The sequence below is a fragment of the Rhineura floridana genome, chromosome 6, assembly GCF_030035675.1.
Source record: "Rhineura floridana isolate rRhiFlo1 chromosome 6, rRhiFlo1.hap2, whole genome shotgun sequence".
NCBI classification, from domain to species: Eukaryota; Metazoa; Chordata; class Lepidosauria; order Squamata; family Rhineuridae; genus Rhineura; species Rhineura floridana.
In genome coordinates, this window is record NC_084485.1 from 41,307,232 (window position 1) to 41,330,015 (window position 22,784).

The 22,784-nt window shown below is 40.0% G+C and overlaps 1 protein-coding gene across 21 annotated transcripts in view; it reads left to right on the forward strand.

The window, feature by feature from the left end:
* Positions 1 to 18,274, forward strand: part of PTPRT (protein tyrosine phosphatase receptor type T) — a 977,341-nt gene extending 959,067 nt beyond the window's left edge. For all 21 annotated transcript variants that reach the window (XM_061631522.1, XM_061631524.1, XM_061631514.1 and 18 more), the window contains 7 exons: positions 3 to 152; positions 3,652 to 3,825; positions 8,032 to 8,163; positions 9,001 to 9,126; positions 12,277 to 12,440; positions 13,255 to 13,390; positions 16,203 to 18,274. In XM_061631522.1, coding sequence (XP_061487506.1) covers positions 3 to 152; positions 3,652 to 3,825; positions 8,032 to 8,163; positions 9,001 to 9,126; positions 12,277 to 12,440; positions 13,255 to 13,390; positions 16,203 to 16,256 — 936 coding nt within the window. In that variant the 3' untranslated portion in view covers positions 16,257 to 18,274. The remainder of the gene's footprint in view (positions 1 to 2; positions 153 to 3,651; positions 3,826 to 8,031; positions 8,164 to 9,000; positions 9,127 to 12,276; positions 12,441 to 13,254; positions 13,391 to 16,202) is intronic.
* The last annotated feature ends 4,510 nt before the right edge of the window (positions 18,275 to 22,784 follow it).

Sequence of the window (22,784 nt, forward strand, 5' to 3'; positions counted from 1 at the left end):
AGGAGCAATATGTCTTCGTTCATGATGCCATTCTGGAAGCATGCCTTTGTGGCAACACAGCCATCCCCGTTTGTGAATTCAGATCCATATATTACAACATCAGCAGACTGGATCCACAGACGAATTCCAGCCAGATAAAAGATGAATTCCAGGTAAAAACAAAACAATGACACACCTCATATTTTGTCAGTCATGGCAACTAGCAATGACTGGCATATCTGTTTTGTCAGTGTTCGAATTATAATAGGATGCCAAGGATCCTCACATGTATGTTGTTAAAGCATACACATTTGTCACCTTAGGTGTATTAGATACAAAAGATGTATGCATACCTTGCAGTGGCATTTAGTCAGATTACAGATTTCCCCTCCATTCCGGGTATGTGAAAGCATCATGTACATTTAGAACATGGGGTTCAATAGCAGAAACCAAAAGAGGATCAGCTTGAAATGACAGTGGGTAGTGGGAGGGGCCCATGGTATGGATGTGTAAGTATGAATGAATATATGCAAGTACTAGGAACAGGGGAGACATTTGGTTCAATTTGCATTTAAAGGTGAACCTACCTAGTCTGCACTTTCTGAAACTATATATGCAAACTGAAACACAGCTGTCCTGCAAAATTTGCACTTCTCCGAATTTTGCAATGCAGTTCTCCAGCCAAGTAATACATACAAAAATATTTATACAAGGGTAATGTGTGGATAAAAATGCATATGTTACTGAAAATAGTATACAGAAGTGTATTATATTAGGGAAAATATAAATATTAAGAGAAAATGCTTTGCAAAAAAAGTGTAGATTAGGCAAAATTGCATACAAAATGTAAATATTCGAAAAAATCACACTAAAATGTTTTTTTATGAGGACTTTTTTTAAAAAAATGCTAACGGATGTGGAAATATGGATAGCAGAACTGGAAAAGCAAGAAACTGAATTTGACAGATTCACCCATTCCTAGCACTTCCCCCCAAATGATTTTGCTGGGTGTAACCTATTTACCTCTAATGCTTTGCACAATCAGGAGAGAGCTCTCCTGCTCATACAAAGCTGTCATTTGACAAATGGAGATCTGGAAGACTTACAAGTGATCCCTGACTGTCAAATAGTGCATATTGGCGAGTACCATCACAAAAAAAAGCACTGCCCATAGGCAACCCACCACCATTACCACCAAGTTCAGGGGAATTTGCCCATCCACCATCTTCAAGGACTTTTTTCTTTTCATCCAACAAATTATTGGTGTAGCACTAGCAGAAACATTAGATGCTGGAGAGGGGACAGACCCTGAGGGCAACAGAACTAATTTATAAAGCTACATTTGAGAAAAGGCCCTATCTGACTTAAGCTGCAACCTGGTTTTGACAACAGAAATCAGCCCCCAAACAGAGTAAGAGCAAACTGGAATATGTCTGAACATGCATGTCTTTCCTTACTTCTACAAAACCACAGGCAGCCCTCACACATCTGATGTTATGGGGCTGGGTTCCCAGTCAGTGCCGGGCATACTTCAGCTCTAGTTCCTTGCTTTACATAAATATAACTGCTGAAGTTAGTTCTTTTCTTGGTTTGCAGTTTTGTTTGTGTGGCAGATGTCTGTGCATCAAATTGCATTATTTCTGTCCATTTGCAAGACCACTGGAAAGTTACAATTCCATGAATCGGAAAAAAGGCGATCAACGGGTGCCACAGCTTCTGCTACAGATATTTAGCGCTAACACTCAGGAAACATTTAGATTGAATGGACATTTTCTCTAATGTCTGCCTGAGGCTCTGAAACAAAAATGTAACAATTTCTCTCACAGCAGTGAAGAGCATGTTCTGCTTCCCTTCAACAAATTGTTTGTAAATTGGTTTATGTAGTAAGCTCACCTTGTTTCATCTGAAAAACAGCCATTATGGAGGTTGAGTATGAACTGCCCCCTCTGATTTTAAGTAGGCCCCATAGTCATTAACATTCTGTTTATAGCTATTCTTTTTGTTTCTTTGCAGAGAATAAAAGGTTGCATATATCTTCTGGAACATTGTTTTGCACAAAATAAATGTGAACTTTTAACCAATAGATACCATTGGTGTGCTGAGAAAGCCTGCTAGGAAATATTAGCCATTTGGCTGAACAAAATTTAACTGCCTTATTATTTAAGTTTGGGGCTCCTGATTCAGTAGCCATCTCCAATGTACACAAAAGTGCATTCCATACATTGTTTGTGTAGAATGTTCCCAACAGTCATTAAGGTCTAGATTTAGGTGAATGTAATGTGCACTCCAGATGTTAACTGCAGCTTTTTACTCATCATATCTGATTTCAGAAGTCCAGTCAAGATGCATATACTTGTGGGATTGTATTCAACATAGTGCTAAGGAGATCATTCCATCAGTGCAAGCATTTCTGATTGCCCAATAGAATGATCTCATCTCTCCTCCCACCGCATGTTGTTCTGGGGTTTCTGGAGCAGGTTTGGGGTGGGGAGGAGAGTAGTATCCCATTGTGCTTACTCTGCCTTCTGACAGTGCAACAATTTAGTTTAATGTTTATTTATTTATTTATTGCATTTGTATACCACCCCACAGCTGAAGCTCTCTGGGAGGTTTACAACAATTAAAAATATTAAAAACAAATATACAAAGTTAAAAACACGTTTTTTTAAAAAGCAATTTAAAAACACATGCTAAAATGCCTGGGAGAAGAGGAAAGTCTTGACCTGGTGCCGAAAGGACAACAGTGTTGGCGCCAGGTGCACCTCATCAAGGACATCATTCCATAATTTGGGGGTCACCACTGAGAAGGCCCTCTCCCTTGTTGTTAGACTCCCAACTTCCCTCAAAGTAGGCACCCGGAGAAGGGCCTTGGATGTTGAATGTAGTGTACAGGTGGGTTTGTGTCGGGAGAGGCGTTCCATCAAGTATTGTGGTCCTAAGCTGTGTAAGGCTTTATAGGCTAAAACCAGCATCTTGAATTGAGCTTGGAAACATACAGGTAGCCAATGCAAGCGGGCCAGAATCAGTTTTATATGTTTGAACCGTCTGGTCCCTGTTACCAATCTGGCTGCTGCATTTTGCACAAGCTGCAGCTTCCAAACCATCTTCAAAGGCAGCCCCACATAAAGCACATTACAGTAATCTAATTTGGAGGTTACCAGAGCATGGACAACTGAAGCCAGATTCTCCCTGTCCAGATAGGGGCATAGCTGGGCCACCAACCAAAGTTGGTAGAAGGCAGTCCGTGCCACTGAGGCTACCTAAGGCAATACCATGTCAAAATTACATATTTTGTGTGTTTCTCTCTTTCAGTGTTCATGTTTCTTTGGTTGCTCAGATACCTTCTTGGGTGCCTGCAGAAAAGAGTGGTTCAATAGATACATTGTCTAAATATTTAAAATATCCACTCTCCAAGCAAGGATTCTGTTTTCATCTAAATCTGTAATTTTCAGCACTGTGCAAGTACTGATCAAGTTTTGGACCTGAATTCAGAAGGAAGGTGATTCTGTTATCACCACCACCACATCCATGTGTCTGTATGGGTTCCAGCCTGATATTTTGAAAAGAACTGAGTCTGGCCACTGTCAAATAAAAACAAAAATTTCACAGTGTAAAATCACATATTTGGGGAGTTAAATACTAACCAGTTCCTATTTCTACCCTTGCTTACAGACCCTTAATATAGTAACACCACGAGTACGGCCAGAAGATTGCAGTATTGGACTCTTGCCCAGGAACCATGACAAAAACCGCTGCATGGATGTACTCCCCTTGGATCGGTGCCTCCCTTTCCTTATCTCCGTTGATGGGGAATCAAGCAACTACATTAACGCTGCACTCATGGATGTAAGTAAACCTCACACTTAGGACTAATTTCCTTCTGTGTAGCCAAATAGAGAAAAGTCAACTTTGGCCAACTATTGTCTTCCTATTAGGCTGGTATCCCGCTATTCCTTGAAGGAGCTTAGAGCAGTATGCATGCATTTTCTCCCACCCTAAAAGTTTTATCCTAAGAGGTAAGTTAGGCTGACAGTTAGGGGCTGGCTCAAGGTCACCCAGTGAGCTTTATGGCTGAGCAGGGATTTGAAACCAGGTTATCCAACGTTTTTATCCACTACACTACACTTGCTGTGACAACCAGTGACCAACAATCTAAAGATGATTCATCCAGAATCTTCACCAGTTATTATGTATACAGTAGCACATACGTGGAATGTTCAAGATAGTTACTATATATGGATTTGTTTTCCTTAACAGTTTAAGAATTGATGCCAATGACTTTTTGTCCATAAACTAAGTGCAAAATGCATATGCCTTCCTGGGCATGTAGTTTACTTGTTTTTGCTTTTATTCATTAAAATTTAGATACCACTTGATTGTAAAAAAACCCACAAAGCAGTTTACAATGCATGAATGACCTAGCCATGCATTTTAGTTTAGTTTAGTTTAGTTCTTTTTTTTTGCTGTTCCCATTTCAAAAAAAAAAAGGAAGGAAGGAAGAGACCAATCATTGGTCAATGTCATTTGATCTAGGGGAGACCCAGTATAAATATTCTGACTCCTCTCCCCACACAGACAGAGGCTTCGCTCTCACTAAGGTGGTAAACCTGTGTCTTGACTATATCGCTTCAGAATAGATGATGCTTATATGATGGAATGCTCTTCCATGAAGAGCATTCATGGATTCAGATCTAGCATGATAAGAAGGATTTGAACCCTTCTCCCTGATACCCTAGGCATTTATTTATTTATTTGTTGTACGGAGGCATATCTGATCATCTGAGCTCCCTCTTACTGGCTGCAATGAAACAGCCCAGGTACAGGTTTGCCACCAAATGAGAATTGAGCCAAAGGAAATTCACTGTAGGGGAGGAGGCACTGATACTCTCTTTTTGGTGGCATTTGGTACATACCAAGAAGACTAAGAGAGGGCACCAGACTGTCATGTTTTTTATTTCTGCTAATGCTAAAGTGGTTAGTCACTGATTGATGGAAGGGCGGCAGTTAAGTAATACAGCATGCTTTCCATGTAAAAGTTTTCAGATTCAATCCAAGGAATTTCCAGGTAGGGCTGGAGAAGACCTCTGCTTGAGACCTTGGCTAACAATACTGAGAACAGCAATTCTTGGCTAACAATTCTGAGCTAACAGGACCAATGGCCTGCTTCAGTGTAAGGCAGCTTCCTGCCTTCCTATGTATGAAAATTCCTAAGAGCAGGATATTCCACCACAAGGGGATTGCAAAATGTCACCCTACACTGGGGGCGGGGGGGCACTTGTATGTATCCTGCTGTAAACACTGCCATATACAGCCAAACCTCGCTATAATGCAGCTTGTTGAACTGCGAATTTGGATATACTGTGGGTATGATGATGTCCCCTGAGTAAAATACTGTTTATAGAATGCAGCTTTCATTATAATACAGAAGCCCTATAGCACGGGTGCATCCTTTGTCCCCTGACCCACACATTATAGCAAGGCTCTACTGTATTTCCTAAGTGCCGTGTCTTTATCTTGCAACTTTTTTGTTATTTTTCCTTAAACAGGCATAATTCATGGCTAACTTTAATAGAAAGTCATATAAGGGGAATAAGGGCAGAAACAATGGAAAGAGAGATAGAGAACAGGAAATCTTGTGGTCCATCCCCAGTCCCTTAGGTATGGTTAAAGAATAGATGGCATTCACCAACACTGGTCTGATAGCTGTTTTTGAGGAGGAACAGAAGATCACACATGTCTCTATTGTACTAGCTAATTGTTTTAAGGAGTTAAATGTCTGCTTTTTAGACTGATCTCTTAACCTAATCCATGCATGTTCCACATATGTTTAGAAAGGATCATTTATTTGCTTAAACTGTAAGCCACAATCAAAATAGAATAATGCTTTATATATGTAATCTGTTTTCATGCCAGCATTTCCTTCTTCTTTAAAGCCCAGACAAAGCCCAGGAATTTTGTAAATCTACATGATGGCAAAAGCATTGTCAATAGCAGAATTTGGCTTTCCCCAAACAATGGGTGGCTAAGATAATTGGAACCAATAGTGGGTAGCTCTTCACAGTTGTGTAGACAAAGGAATATTGTCATGTGGAATTTGTCAACCATAGTGTTTCAGGCATGAGACAAATTACACCTGCCCAAAGTCCTCCTTCTGCATAGCTACTAAAGATACAGGAGCTTAATTGAGATACAGTATCTGGACACCCTACTGATGTAAGTTCAAATACCAAGTTTAATTCTGTTTTTAAAAAGAAATAATCTAGTTCTCTAAATTGTGATAAAAAATGTCAAACCTGTAGCAAATGTGCAAATAGGGATGGGGAGAAATTTGATTCCGTTTACATTTATAGACGAACCTGTCTAATCCACACTTTCCAAAACAAAATGTAAGCCAAATTACAGTCATGCTTTGAAATGCACACTTCTCTCAATTTTGCAGTGCAGTTTTCCAGCCACGTAATGTGTACAAAAATGCATATACACATGTATGTAAATCACATAGATGTGGATGGGTTTTAATCTTTTTAGTTAGCTGCTGTTTTGATTGTTTTAAAAATGTTTAAATTACTTGCTTTTAATTGTTTTATTGATAGTTTTAATGCTTTTTGTAAACCATTTTGAGGTTTTTTCCAGTCAAGTGTTCTATAAGTTTTGTAAAATAAAAGTAAAATAGATAAAGTGTGCATAAAAAGCATATATTGATACAAAAATGTTTTATGTGAGGGAAATTGCTTTGCAAAAACTATTAGGCAAAATTGCATACATATATATTAGGAGAAATTCTCACTAAAATGCTGCTGAATTTTCATGAAAACTAAAAAAAAATTGCAAGCTTACATGTGGAGAACTAAATTTAAGATTGGAAAATGAGAAACTGAAACTAAAATTGGTAGATTCATCCATCCCTGCATGCAAATAACATATGCGGGAAGCTGCAACATTTTGCTAATGGAATTTTAAGTTTTACACTCAGAACACTCAGCCTATTAATTCTCCCCCTCTTCCTCCTCTCTCTCTCTCTCTGTCTCTCTCTTACACACTCACAGAGCAATCAATCCACACCACATAGACATGTTTTTTTATCCCCATGATTTCCATCCTTGCTAGAAACAGTAGGGAACTTCTTTGATTTATGAGGAATGATAAGATGTTAGAATTTGTGGCAACAGCACAGGGAGGAAGTTACTGGGGGATCCTCAATATCTCCTAAGGCTTATCTCCTAAGGTAATCTGGCAGTTTGTGTGTGGACAGACAGACAGACAGACAGACAGACAGACAGACAGACAGACAGACAGACAGACAGACAGATAGATAGATAGATAGATAGATAGATAGATAGATAGATAGATAGATAGATAGATAGACAGACAGACAGACAGACAGACAGATAGATAGATAGATAGATAGATAGATAGATAGATAGATAGATAGATAGATAGATAGATAGATAGATAGATAGATAGATAGATAGATAGATAGATAGATAGATAGATAGATAAGGAGTTTCCACCAGTAAATTCAAAGCAGATGTGATACCTGAACTATCATTGGACACATCTCAGATACCCAAGTCAAAATTATGCCAAGTGGCAAAGTAGGCCAAACATGACAGCAGTGAAGTCTAATTTAATCAGTACTTATACCTAACTATCATACAGTTCTACACAACACTGGCTCTATTTGCACATCATCTTAAAAACAGTTTTGTGCTTTGTACAGAAACCTCAGGCTCATGCACTCACCACCACCACTGCCACCTAGCAAAGCTATAGATAATTCACAAGGGATAATAATCCTTGCTCTTATGGCACTTCTCTAATGAAATGTCTTCATTGGCATCCCATTACAAAGGCTTCATTCATTCAATGTGCAGTAGGATAACAAGTAGGATAAGGTACAATTTGTATAATCTGGTTACATGGCACTGGTTGCATGGCCATAGCCTCCTGGGTTTAATATTGTTCTGAAATCAATGGTGATTTATTTTTCCCACTAACATTGATCCATTTTTTTTATCGCTCTCTCCTCCCCCACCCTTGCTCTTTTGTCAGAGCCACAAGCAACCTGCTGCCTTTATAGTTACTCAGCATCCTTTACCCAACACAGTAGCAGATTTTTGGAGATTGGTGTTTGATTACAACTGCTCCTCTATCGTGATGCTGAATGAGATGGATGCTGCACAAGTAGGTAGATTTTTAAGGATTACAATTACATGCAGACCAGGCATTTTCAGCTAGTCTTTACAACACTAAATACTCTGAGCTAAATAATAACTAAATAAATGAATTCAAACTGATTTCTACCAATTTTTTTTAAAAAGTATGCATTTCTATTGTGATCTCAAGGTGTGAGTTGGGCCTTCCTTACCAAACATGGGTTCTTCCTGGATGATTATTTTTTTGGCAGTTATTTTGTTGATTTTGGTTGGTCCGAGAGGAGAGACGCTCACATGCTGAGACTACCAAATTGGGGGTTGCTCAAGACTTCATGTCTAGCATTGGCTAAACACATGCAGCCAGGCACCCTCTTAGTTTGGTTTGCTTAAAAGAGGATAATAGTCTGAAAGTGAGGTATTTTAATATATTTCCTTGTCATTGTCAGATCACTTCCTTGATTATGGTATAAATCTTGGATCTGTTTGCTGGATGCATTTGTCCCATACAACACAGTGTGGAGGAGGAAAATGATATCCAGCAATGGGGGCTTTATGTATGGAGATTCTTGGTGGATTTTCTAATACTCTCATATGCACATACTCAAGAAATGATTGGTTTGGTCAGTTTCTGAGTATAATGATTGCCAAGTTGACACTGGGGGTCAAGAGGCAGAATTCAGGCTCCTACCCCTTACATTCATTTTTAATTATATTATAGGTAGATGACATACCATGTTTAAAAGTTCAATACTATAACTGGATATGTTGTCACTGGGTGCATTGGGTTTTATGGGTAAACCTGGTATATTGCATCCCCCTTTTCCTCTTTTGATTTGTGATCGGTTTCCCTTTTCATTATGACCAGCTCTGCATGCAGTACTGGCCAGAGAAGACATCCTGTTGTTATGGTCCAATCCAAGTGGAATTTGTTTCTGCTGATATAGATGAAGATATCATCAATAGGATATTCCGGATCTGCAACATGGCAAGGGTAAAAGATGTCATCCCTGTTTTCCCACTGGCTTTTGGTCTGGGGATGTTCACCAGGATACCTTGAGAGAGTGTGGTCCATTTTTCTTCCTTTTTCACTTTTGCACACTGGACTACTCCATCAGATCAGTAAGCTTTAAGTATAGGTAGATGCAGTATCAAACCCCTGACATGTAGAAACATAGGAAGCTGTCATTGGCCCATCTAGCTTAGCATTGTCTATATTTATTTATTTATTTATTTTATTCCATTTTTATACCGCCCAAAGCCAGAGGCTCTCTGGGTGGTGCACAACATAAAGTAAATACAATATAAAAAATACAATAAAATGACAATAAAAACATTAAAAACATACATTTTAAACATTTAACGGCCTGGTATAAATTCACAACAATAAAATATGTTAAAATGCCTGGGAAAATAAAAAGGTTTTAACCTGGCGCCGAAAAGATAGAAGGGTAGGCGCCAGGCGCACCTCGTCGGGGAGACTATTCCATAGTTCGGGGGCCACCACTGAAAAGGCCCTAGATCTCGTTACGACCCTCCGAGCTTCTTTGTGAGTCAGAACTCGGAGGAGGGCCTTTGATGTTGAATGTAGTGAACGGGTAGGTTCATATACTAACTGGCAGGGGCTGTGCAGGGTTTCAGATGGGGAACATTCCCAGGCCTACCTAGAGCTGCCAGGGATTGAACCCGGGGACTTCTGCAAGAAAGGCAGATGCTCCACTACTGAGCTACAGCCCTTCCCCAAGTTGCTTCTTTCTCGCCCAAGTGGACTTGTGCCACAGGCTTTGTGTACTCTCTCTCTCTTCTCCAAGCCTCAGCTTCCACTTCTCATGGTTGAGGGCTTCCTGTCTAATTCTCTTCACTTCAGTTTTCTTCAGTTACAGTCTCCCCTCATTGCCCATTACCTGCTCCCCTCACAGCTTGAGTTATCTTTAAAACCCCAAGCACTATAGCTGCAGCATATCTCCTTCTGCCTCCAGTTCTGTTTCCCTGGAGGCTACGCCTTCTCTAGCTGTCCTTGCTTTTAACTGATTGCTCTTGATCTGGGATAAGCTAAACTGGACAGGCTCTGCAGCAAGGAAGTGAGCAGGATGGCAGGCATGAATCCAGTCTCTGCCACAGAAGGGTTAGGGAAAGGATTCAAGTCAAATTATCTTCCCCACTTCATAGTCGAAGGCAGCATGCCTCCAAATACCAGTTGCTGGAAACCGCAGGAGGGGAGAGTGCTCTTGTGCTCAGGTCCTGCTTGTAGTTTTCCCATGGGCCTCTGATTGGCTACTGTGAGAATAGGATGTTGGACTAGATGGGTCACTGGCCTGATCCAGCAGGTTCTTAGGTTTCAAGGATTTAACAATGAAGGATTTCAGCAGTCAGAAATCTATCAGTACAAAGAACTTGCTTGAGTTTACAATTTCTGCCATTTCCCATCTACAAGAACTTGCACAACCTTCCCCATGTTACTAGCATGTCCCTATACACACTCTTGTCTCTAGATGTGATGCATTCATGACAAATGTCTGATCCCTCAAACCTGCTTTGTCTCGCTATCCTTGAGCCTGCAGATGAAGGGGGAACAGACAGAGTGCTTACAAAGTATGATTCTCTAAATAAGTCCCAGAAAATGTTGTACTGCCAATGGCAAAGATAACAATTGATGTTCACCATCTTTCAGAGTAATTTGTCCCACCCAATTAAGTACCAACTCTCTATTGATTGTTTGCCTGTAAGAAAGGTGAACCTAGTGGGGCCTTAGGGAGGGGAAAAAGCTATACTTTTTGTCAACTGCTATATAAATCAGATTCTAATTTTAAGTACTGGGCTTCTGCAATTGTTTGCTTGTGAAACTGAGGAGAAGAAGTTATCAATTCTATTAGCTACAAGCAATCTCTTCCAAGCTGTAAACTATGGATGAGGAACCTGTGGCCCTCCACATGCTGTTGGACTCCAAACTCCCGTCAGCCCCAGCCTAACTGTCAGGAATGATGGGAGTTGAGTCACAGCTACACCATACATTTAAAACACATTTATACCACTTTAACAGTCATGGATTCCCCCCAAGACTCCTGGAAACTGTAGTTTACCCTTCACAGAGCTATCATTTTTATTTATTTATTTATTTATTTTGATAATTTATATACAGCTTAATTACAGTCGTCTCCAAGCGGTATACAGGGGACTCAATACAATGAAACTAAAAAAATGAATTAAAACTATGAAATCAGAATTCAGTTAAAAAGCCTGCTGGAATAAAAAAAAATTATTCAGTAAGTGCTGGAAGTTCAACAGGAAGGGGGACTGTCTGACTCAATTAGAAGGGAGTTCCATAACACTGGGCCCACAATACTGAGTGCATGGCTCCTGATGGATACGACTTATGCATCCAAGTCACGGCGGACCACTCAAAGTGACTCCCCCAAAGACCTCAGTGATCGAGTGGGTTGTAAATGATCAGGTGGTCCCTGAGGAATCCGGGACCCAAGTTGTTAAGGGACTTGTAAATTAATACAACAACCTTGAATCTGTTGTCATAGTATATGGGCAGCCAGTGCAAGGTTTGTAGCATCAAAATTATGTGCTGATAATATGTTCCCATCAGTTGTCTAACCATTCCCAGCACCCTTAACAAGCTACTGTTCCCAGGATTCTTTGCGGAGGGGGGTACCATGACGGTTAAAGTGATAAAAGAGTGTTATTAATGTATGATGTGAATATGACCTTGGAGTCTAACACTGTAGGGCTTCAAGTTCCCCACTTCCTGTGTCTCTAGACATTGATTACAAAAGATCTGACTTCCTTCTCTTGACATGGCACTCCCTACCTCCTTACCTAAAGCAGGAAAAATAAGTGTTTCACCTGTTCTTCTAACATGACTGAAAAATTTCCTGATCTCATCGTTTATTTTGTTAATATGTCTATGAACACTTGGGGGGGACATCCCTTGCAAAGCCTGGGGTTGTTATGACGGACTCCTTTGGATTCCTTTTACATTGGGCTTTGGAGCAAAGTAGGAGTGGGCAGTAGGAGAACTTTTACAAAGAGAGGGAGGGAAGACTGTAGACCCAACACACAGTCTTCTGAGAGTACACAAAAGATTTCATACAAGTCCTTCACACAATTCAACTGAGATGTAACTCTTTTCTTTTAGCCCCAGGATGGGTACCGTATTGTCCAGCATTTGCAGTACATTGGCTGGCCAGCGTATAGAGACATTCCTCCTTCTAAGCGCTCTCTCTTGAAGGTGGTCAGGAGGCTGGAGAAGTGGCAGGAGCAGTATGATGGGCGTGATGGGCGGACTGTGGTCCATTGCCTGTAAGTACTTCTACGCCTTTGTTTTCTCTGCTAAATATTGGTTGCACATCAGAAAAGCAGGGATGTACTACTGATGAAAATGCTCCTTTGTGTGCGGTGTTTTGATGGAACACCATGCATTTGTATATGTATATACAGAAGTGCTATGGACCCAAACACCTGCTAAATAGAATTGTTTAGAATTATAGAGACAGAAAACACAATCTAGTTCAGAACTGGGACAGGTTGAACTGGTCCTGGGCAACGTGTCCAATGGTGAGCTACCTTGTCCAAGGGTAGATCCTGGGGAGTTTATCAAGTGGTGACAGCAATTATTAATGGGGCAACAGGGTCTAGCCTTCACTTTCACTTCCCACAATAGTCCCAACATAGCATTGCTGCAGGGCATTGTTAGATTTTAAACAGCAGCAAGATCCAATATATATATATACATGCTGCTTGGAGTACCAGGTTGTTGTTGGTGGTTGTGTTTTTTTTTTTAAAAAGAGGAGCTGGGACTGATATTGGTCGTGTTAAGTATTGGGATCCTGAGGTCAGATCCTTCATATTTGACACTCCTAATAGATTTATCTGTAACAATACACCCAGATTGTCACAGAATAGTGCCTACTCAGACCTTTGGAATATGTGTATATCACTATCAACAAATAAGAGAGAGAAGTGGATCTCGTGATCCATGTCTGCTGATTCCATGTGCAGCTCTGCATATGCAATTAGCTACCTTGCACTGGGGGGCAGTAAGACACCCTTGGAAGTCCTCAGCTGATATGAATTTCCCTGCTTTTCTAAACCGCCTCTTCCCTTCTGCACCTAGGAATGGTGGTGGCCGCAGTGGCACCTTCTGTGCCATCTGCAGTGTGTGTGAAATGATCCAGCAGCAAAACATCATTGATGTCTTTCACATAGTGAAAACCTTACGGAACAACAAATCCAACATGGTGGAGACACTGGTAAGTGTCGCGGGCTAGGACAGCTTATTAGAAAAAAAAAAAGCCCTATAAGGAGAGACTGAAAGAACTGGGCATGTTTAGCCTTGAGAAGAGAAGACTGAGGGGAGGTATGATAGCACTGTTCCAAGTACTTGAAAGGTTTCCATACAGAGGAGGGCCAGGATCTCTTCTCGATCATCCCAGAGTGCAGGACACAAAATAATGGGCTCAGAAGCCAGATTTCAACTGAACATCAGGAGAAACTTCCTAACCGTTAGAGCATTGACAATGGAACCAATTACCTAGGGAATTGGTGGGCTCTTCAACACTGGAGGCATTTAAGAGGCAGCTGGACAGCCACCTGTCAGCTATGCTTTAAGTTGGATTCCTGAATTGAGCAGGGGTTTAGACTTAATGGCCTTATAGGCCCCTTCCAACTCTTCTGCTGTATGATTCTATGCAAAAAGTGACAACAGAGTGCAGTTGTCCACACAAAATCCTGCTTCTTTTTATTTTATTTTGTTGTTGTTTCAAAACCCATGCAAAATATACCAGTTCTTTTTTGCTCATAAACAACCATTCCTGTTTTCAATAGGGGATAACCATACCGTCTTTCAGATATCGAAGAAAATAAGCACATCTGTAATAATACTATATTCCTAAAGTCCATAAAGCATAGAATCTTCTGACTCCACGTATACCTGTTAGTATTAGCCCATCATATAACAGTATTGTTTCTTCTGTACATAGAGGGCATTGTGTGAAGGGCCTGTTATATTGGCCTTTGGAGGGATATAAGAAAAGGTTTAAATAGCATTTTTACCCTGACTTTTGACACCTAAAATGCATATTTTTAGGACCCACCCTATTTTGTGATTTTAGGTTGTTTTTAATTGCTTTTAATGCTATATTTTAAAATTGTTGTAACCTGCCTTCGGACATTTGGGTGAAGGGCAGGTAATAAATAATAATAATGACATAACTGATAGAAATGAATGGCACTGGACATGTATTATTCTGACCACATTCCATTCCGGATGTTGAAAGAGTACGTGTTCATTTTCTGTGGATATTTTTCCAGCTTCCAGCTTCACTTGGTATGACTACCTCCATTAATTTCAATAGAAATCAGATAGCTAGCAAGAAGCTTTACATACTTCACATTTCTTACATGCACACACATAACCCCCCCCAATAAAGTACAAGCCATAAATATTCATGCTATAATCTAAAGCCCTGTTAGAGCTTCAGTTCAATACACATATCCGCCAATGGAGGCTGGTCCGTTAAGGCAAATGGGACACTGCCCCACCAAGCAGAATCTGCTTTCAGCCCACCCCCTCTTGACTGCCTCCTTACCTGCAACCCGTCTAAGCAGTGGCATTGCCTGTCAGCCTTCTCCTCCTTAGTGTCAGTGCTGCCTTTTTAGATTTCAGCAGGGAGGTGGATGGGGATAAAACCAGAGTCAGTTGGTTCTGCCTGTTACTGGCTCTGGCTGTACCTGTCATTGGCTCTGGGTCCACCTGCGGTGAGCCTCCCAGTCTTCTGCCCTACCAATCCAAGTCAGCACCAGCCTCCACTGACAGCTGTGAGTATAGATGCAGAGCCGCTGCATGTATGGACTTTATGTTGGCTTTGGAGTCAAAGGTTTGTATCCAGCTGAGTTTTACTCAGAGTTAGTGATGTCAGAGAATTCCATCAGAGACAGAAATGGGAGCAGAAGTTCCTGCAGTCTGCTTGTTCATCAGAGATCAGGAATAGAAATGTTTTTAACATTCCATTCCATTAAAATTAATTATGTAAGTTTCAGCCATAGCAGATAGCAAGACAAATAACATAGGTTTTAGTAGAAGTCAAACTGTAGTAGAAAGGAAACAGTACTGATTGTGGTGAACCCAGGACAGGACAGAAATAATGGCTTTTTTACATCCCTATGCAGAGTAGACCCATTTAAATGAATAGAGCTAAGATAGTCATGTCCATTAATTTCAATGGGTCTACTCTCCATAGGGTTGGATTCTAAAGTAGGAACAGCAGGATGAGTCTTTGGGCTCATCTACACAGTGTTTACTGTGTGTTGGGTGCTACTCACTTCTCCTTTAAATTTTCATGGTTCACATGACGTTACCGGCAAACAGAAGCTATCACACAATTTCCCCCCTGTAAATCCATACTAACCCAATCCACTGATGATATGAAAAGGGAAGAAAAAAAGTCTTCACTCCCTTTCTCTAGTGCTTCCAGATGCTTTGCTTCGATGCTTTTAGCTGGGTATGTCAATTGTTCCCCGTTCCATTTCCACTCCCTCCTCCTCCCTACATTTATTTATTTCCTGTAGGCTGACAAGCAACTTCTGGTTGCTCTCCTCTATTCTGCTGGCTTTCTTTATGTTGCTGCAAATGATGCCTTTATTTTATTTTCCCCTTAACTTGTGCACAAAAGCACAAACAAAGATCAAAAATTTGTATTTCAGCTGTATCCTACCAGGGAAAACACAGATATTCGCACTTCTGGGTTTTTTTTAAAGGAACCTACAGCAGCTGTAGAATAGACTGAGCATACTTGGTCACCTTAGCAACCAGAGGGAGTGAAAATGCATAATTAGAGGATGGGACCACAAGGAAAAAGTGAGGCTAATCCTTCCCAGAGGAATACCTGCTTATGTGAATGGGAAAAAGCGATTGGCAGCTAACTTTTGAGCAAGAACTGTGAATGATGCAAATGAAAAGCGAAGGTAAAAGTTGTTCCCATGTAGATGAGCCCTTTTAAGCAGCATGTCTTTTTCTCATTGTGCTCTCTTTCTCTCTCTCTGCATTTTTTTCTTGTTTGTTAGGAACAATATAAATTTGTATACGAGGTTGCATTGGAATACTTGAGTTCATTTTAGCCCATGAAAGGCTGGGAGCTTGCTGAATTCCAAAAGCCTTGATGTCTGAACAACAGCAGTTCCCCTCATACTTAAAGGAACAATGGGGTGAGAAATGTAAAGCTCTTTATCCTTGAGCGAGAGACCAGGTCAGATCTCAGTGCCGTTGGAAGGAGGAAGGATCTGCTGCCGTCTGCTTTCTACAGGAACATCACTCACTTTCAAAACAACCTACTGTACAAATTGGCAAGCCAGGAGGCAGGTTGGAAGACTCTGCTTTCCAATCCTTCTTTTTGCCATTTTGGATGTGTATTTTTGTTTCTTCTTGATACAAATGGGGAAGGAGGGGAATTACTGGAATAATCAATCGCCTTTCAACTCCTCTTTCTGTTTTTCCACAAATCCTCACTTTATGTTCTTAGTTTTGTACATCAGCCATTTGGCAAAAGAGGAAAGCTTCAGTAGACACATATTAAGGCTTTCAGCACAGTAAGCCTTTGTGATCAGATTTTCAAATGAAAAGGCCACGGTCATGAAGCTGTAATTCCTGTCTGCTCCCGTTGTCTTAGAAGCAGGCCATAGAACCAAGAGGCTATTGGTTAATTTGCTGCCTTGGTTGCTTCACAGTGCTACTCAATTTCCAATGTTGTGCATGGGTTGGTTTATATCGGCTGCAGTGCTGATGAAGCAGTTCTGTAAAATCACACCCCCAGCCATCTAAATTGAAGACACCCTAAAATTACCTTCATGCTTCAAACAATTATTGTTCTTCGGTTTGTAATGAAGTTAACTTCATTTGTTTGTGTACAGTGTCTCTTTAAAAAACAGGTTGAATTGGAGGGATGGGCTTATTGTATATCTGCTGGTTGTTTTGCAGTACACTCATCTTGGAGGTTGTCTCCACCTTCTATACAGTCTTTTTTTAAAAGTTCTGTCAGATGGTATGAGATGATAGGCTCATTCCAGACATGACTGGCTGTTACGGTAGAGGCACCAGTCTGTATTGACTGATCTTGTAAGAATGGATGACAGCAATTTCACACCATCTGATGAGCTGTATCTTAAGGGGAAATGTAATATGTGAACTCATTATGAGTTTCGTTGGAGTATTAATGACTCAAAATAAGGGAGATTGGAAGAACAGAGAATGGTCTTAATGTTCGTGTGATCTGACAGCTCTTCAAACACTTCAATTCCAAATTGATATATGATACAGTGATGGTTATGCCTCTTAACAAAGAACACTTAGCTTTTCTACCTTTGTAAAAGGCAGAAGTATGCCATATCCTTAATGTCAAACAAATAAGAACTGATTTTCCTTCACAAGGAGAGAATTCAGGTAGAAGTTGGGAAGCACACACAGAGAGTTGAAGCTGGTATATTAGGGGGGAAAGGTGAAAAAAAAATTCTGCAGTTTTTTTCTGTGAAATTCTAAGAAGCAATTCTTGGGAACATACACTGAACAATTCTACCTTGTTGTCTCAGGTCAGCAATTATATTTTGAATCTGAAGAACCATGTGTAAATTGGGAAATATGAAATGGCTGGTTTCTGTTTCACTGTGGACTGTGTACCTTATTGAATTGATGTAGCTATTACAGCTGTTCTGTATTTTTATATGTTTAGCTATCAGGTTTCTTTAAAAATGTGTAGAAAGAAAGAGAAAAATATTGTCTTACCCAGTTATATTTGCTAGTGAGGTTATCCAGCAGCAGTCCTATCCTTCTGAGTGACAGGAGGCATTGTGCAAGATGTGATGGCCAAACCTGGCATGTGAGAAGCATAATTACCTGGAAAGTAGTCTTAGTTGTAGCATCTTCCAAGAACCCTTCACCCATGCGTGCTAATCACATACCAGGTTTATGGTCACCACTACAGATGTGTGAAACCTGCCCTTTTATGTTTTTACCTTTCCAAATGCTTGAAACATATATTTGGAGCACTACAATCGTATACATTTCTAAGAAGTAGGGATAATAAGAAATTTGATTCAGTGTGCATTTGAAGCTGAATTTATCAAATGTGCAATTTCCAAAACAATATGAGAACCGAAACCCAACTTTCTTTCCAAATTTGCACTTATTCCAATTTTGCAATGCAATTCTGCAACCAACCATTTTTTTTAAAAAATGCACATATTAAGGAGAGATATATATGAAAATGAATATATAAGTGGAAATAACATACACATGAATTATATTAGGATGAATTGCTTGCAAAAATGTCTACATTAGTCAAAACTGCAGACAAAAATGTGTTTATTAGGAAAAATTGCACTAAAATGCTGAAGAAGTTTCATATTTTTAAAAATTGTAAATTGTAAAAACCTGGAGAACTAAATTTAAGATTGGAAAAAATTAGAAATAGAATCAAAATTGACAGATTTTTTTCCAACCCTACTCAGAAGTCCCAATGAGTCCTACTCCCATGTAGCCATGTGTAGAATTTTAGCTGCAAAAGAGGATATACACCACAATATTTGCAATACAGATTTCTATCATTATTACACATGCAACTGGCATCATTCTGTAGCACATATCCTATTTGAAAGCACAGAAATGTCTTTAAGGATATAATGTAGAAATGAATCATTATTGCTCACTGCTTATGTATAAACTGCAATTGGCTTACCTGGGCAATAGTTTTCATGTGTAGTTACTGCTCCCTCCCCAAACTCTGGTAAATTCAACGACAGTATTCTTATATTTCTTCCTATTCAGCCTACTTATCTGCATCAGGAGGGTCTCTAACAACTTAATTAGTTCCAAAAGAGTCCTTTTAAAAATCCATTTCAAAATGATAGAAGAGTGGTGTCTGAGTCAAAGAAGGAAGAAAAATCTGGAAGCGACTCTGTAGTAGAACACACTAAAAAAAACCCTGCAATAATTGGGGTACTGAGCCCTAGAACACCACCCCGCTCCCAGTCACTTCCTTTTTCAGTTTTTCCCTAGGTGAGAAACACGTAACAGTGGGGTAGGGGAAGAGAGATAATGTGAACTGTGGAAAAAATGCTGCTTGATTGACTCAGTTGGCCTACTTTTCAAAACCAGCCTGTTCCTAACACAGGCCAGAGCTGGCATGCTCTGTTGTGGGTCATATGTGATGACCAAGATATGTGAATCTGTAACCCCTCTCCCTGTGCTGTTTTTTTCAAGAAGCTGCTATATGCCCTGACTAGAATAATATATGGGCATAGCCACATAGGAAGTGAATGTGGGGTGGGGAGGATTAAATCCCTCTCTTCAAATGCTAAATCTGGAGGCCCACGATGACTGTTTCTAAACATGTTAAGAGTTGCATCTCTCTTGTAACCTTTTGTTTGGCCCTGATTCTCTGTGTAAGAAACACTTGAATTTCTAGCATCACTGTTACTGCTTTACCGGCTTGATCATTTCCATTGCAGATCAGGGGGAGTGGCTCTTTCTCTTAGACAGAAATATTTCATACAAGTCCCTGTTGATGCAATTCTATCTTCTGGTCATTTCATTATTTACTAGGCACTCAGGCCTTAGACATATTGATTTTTGACCTTTGAAATATAGTGTTAATTTCTTTTTAATAAATAAATAAATGCTGTGATACTGCAAGACATTTTAATTTAGAAGGCACCTTTAATTAGTAATCCCGTTTCTTCCCAAGATATATATATCTTGGGAAGCTGCAGTATCCAAAGCAGGAATGGAGTTCTCATGGAAATGCTTCAACAAAAAAAAAGACTACAGAACATCATGGAAGCATAATATTTCTTTGCTTGAGACTCTCATTACATGCCAAGATATCTTGATTATTGGGTTACATCAACTGCTGCTTATTTGGGGAATGGATGTGCTTGGCATAATGTGCATGCCATTTTTGCAATCCAGATGCACAGGGGCTTTAACCTATACTAGTTCCACTTTTTTTCCACATGTTTGATATAGACGTAATGGTGGGACCATCATGGATTGTACAATCCACATACCAAGCTTTCAATTGTCAATGCAGAGAGGTCATGTTAAACTTCCTCTGCATCAGCTGCATGCCACAATTCCCAAACTAGAAAAAATGTTTGCTTGGGGCGTATTATAGTCTGGAAGAAATAGATTATTCTGTTGTTGGAATACTGTGGACCTGTTCTTATATCAAAAGTTGGAGCTTGATGAATGGCAGTGCTATGATTAGATTTTGGAAGATGTTATGTGAAATCTAACATACAGATGTTAAATTTTAGTTTGATGAAATAAAAGAGAAGGATGTGGAAGAATGGCACCCTCAAGGGCAAGTAAAGGAATGTCTAAATGGGACCCTCCCATCCTCCCAATTTAGGATACAGCCAGGAGCAGAGGAAGCAGTACCTGAAAACAGATATTGTGATATGTGTGATGCTGCATGTCATTTCCCATTGTTAATCCCTCCATCCACTTATGTGTGTGGTGGGAAGATCCACACTGGCTAATGTTATAAGGTTTGTGGGAATTATGCACTGAATCAGTGCATCAGAGTCACAAAAAGCACCTGGATGGAAATGCAAACAGGTTCCATATGAAGTGTGAAAGAGCGTTGGAGAGGTAAGTAGAGGGGAACAGAGAGAAAGAACTAGAGTATTAGAAGTGACATTGCAACCTTTCTGGAAACTTACTGGGAAAAAGAAAGGTACAGATTTGAACTCCCTTTTTTTCCTGATGTTATATGTGAGAGTAAGAAGAGAGTGAAGAATGTTGTTATTAGTGAAGTGTATTTGGTCACAGGACTTGCCACATTGCATCAGGAATAGTTGTTTAAATCTTAAACTTTAAAATTTTTAGCTCACCTGAGTAATGTTGTGCTTAGGTTCTGTTTATGGAGACCCCCTATTCCCCTCAGAGAAGTACAATTCCCAGTGTGGTTTAACAGTCAGTCCCTCTGTGAGGGGAATAGCAGTCTCCTAAGAACTCTCACCACCATTCACAAACTATATTCCCCACGATTCTTTGGGGGAAGCCATGACTTTTTGAAGTGGAATAATAGTGGAATAAATGTATGGTGTGAATGTGGCTTGAGAGGGAGAAGGAGGGAGGGAACCAGTTAGGGTTAAGGTTAAAGTTAGCTGAAGGTGCAGCTTTTGCATGGTCTGGATGGCATGCCACAGTGATAATATCAGTAAACAGAATACAGTCTTGCAGATTACAAATAGTGTCTCCATGCAGATTACACAGATTACACAGTAACTACACAGACTCTTTCTGCACACACATTACAAAGTTAAAAGAGATTTACCATAAGCTTCATTGTCCAGAGATTTCCCCCCCACTGATTTGCAGTGTGATCCTATACATGTCTACAGAGAAGTACATCCTGTTGAGTTCAAGGAGTGTTATTCCCAGGTAACTGCATTCTTCATCCCTCACAGAACCATGATTTACCCCACTCTTGTCAGCCATTCAAGGCTATAAAGCCCATTCAGCAGTGCCTTTGAGAAAAATATTGATTCTACATTGTTAAAGATTATTTTAGGCTTGAGAAGTGTTTGACATTCTCCAGCCTCAACCACACTCCAAATAAATGAGACTGGCTGAAATAAAATTAATATTGAGCACGGGATGAGGGGAGAGATCTATTCAAATTGTGCTAGTATGCTGTGCTCTTCTGTGGATGCAGACAAGTTGGCCTTGAATAGATCTAAAAGTGCATTTAGGTCTCAGCTTTGTGCATTCTCCTTGTTGACTGAGATTTTTAACCAGGAAGAAATTTCCCAAATGACAAATAACTTTCAAAATCAACATGATGGTGCATGGGAACTAATGAAGTAACACTGTTATATTCTCACTCACCTTTGTTATGTCAGGAATAGAACTGCAAATGTTAACATCTACATTTCTATCACAATGTGGCCGGGAAGGTGGGTGGTGATGGTGGTGGGGAGAAACACCTTAGAGATGAAGAATTTCACACACATAACGAAGAAGTGTTGTTCTAGGTTTTGTGTACAGGCAATGTGAACATCTCCTCACCTTATGATTGGCTTGCTTTCTTGAGGAGCCCTTCACAGACATAACAGCTAGAGACTATTTTTAAAAATAGCTCATCTGTTTTAAGAGAACAAAGTGGCAACTGCAGCGAGCGGCATAAACACGGTAACAGTAAATCTCTGAAATCTCTCTGCACCTCTAGAAACCAGATTGCCCTTTAAAAAAAAAAAAATTCTTGTACTTTTTTCAACAAAGGTGTCTGTGTCATAAATTCCCGACCATGACTCAGCCACCAGAACCACTCTAGCTCGGTAATGAGAAAAATGTATGACAAACAGGCTGGTGTATAGAGGTCTTCTGTCAGAAGAAATGCTTGAAAATGATAAATGATGGCTGCAAGCTATTCTTCTCTACCCTTTTTAATCCCAAATAATAGTTTTTACCATTAATTTGGATCAAATGCTGGTTTCATTCATTGCAATGATTCATCCCAACGGGAGTAGCTTTAACTTGTCATGCTATGTTGTATTAAGGGGAAGGTGTAAGGAAAATATAGATGCTCATATTAGGGTGTGGATAATGTAGAAACTGTAGAGGTTTGGTGTCAAAGCAGCCCATTGGCT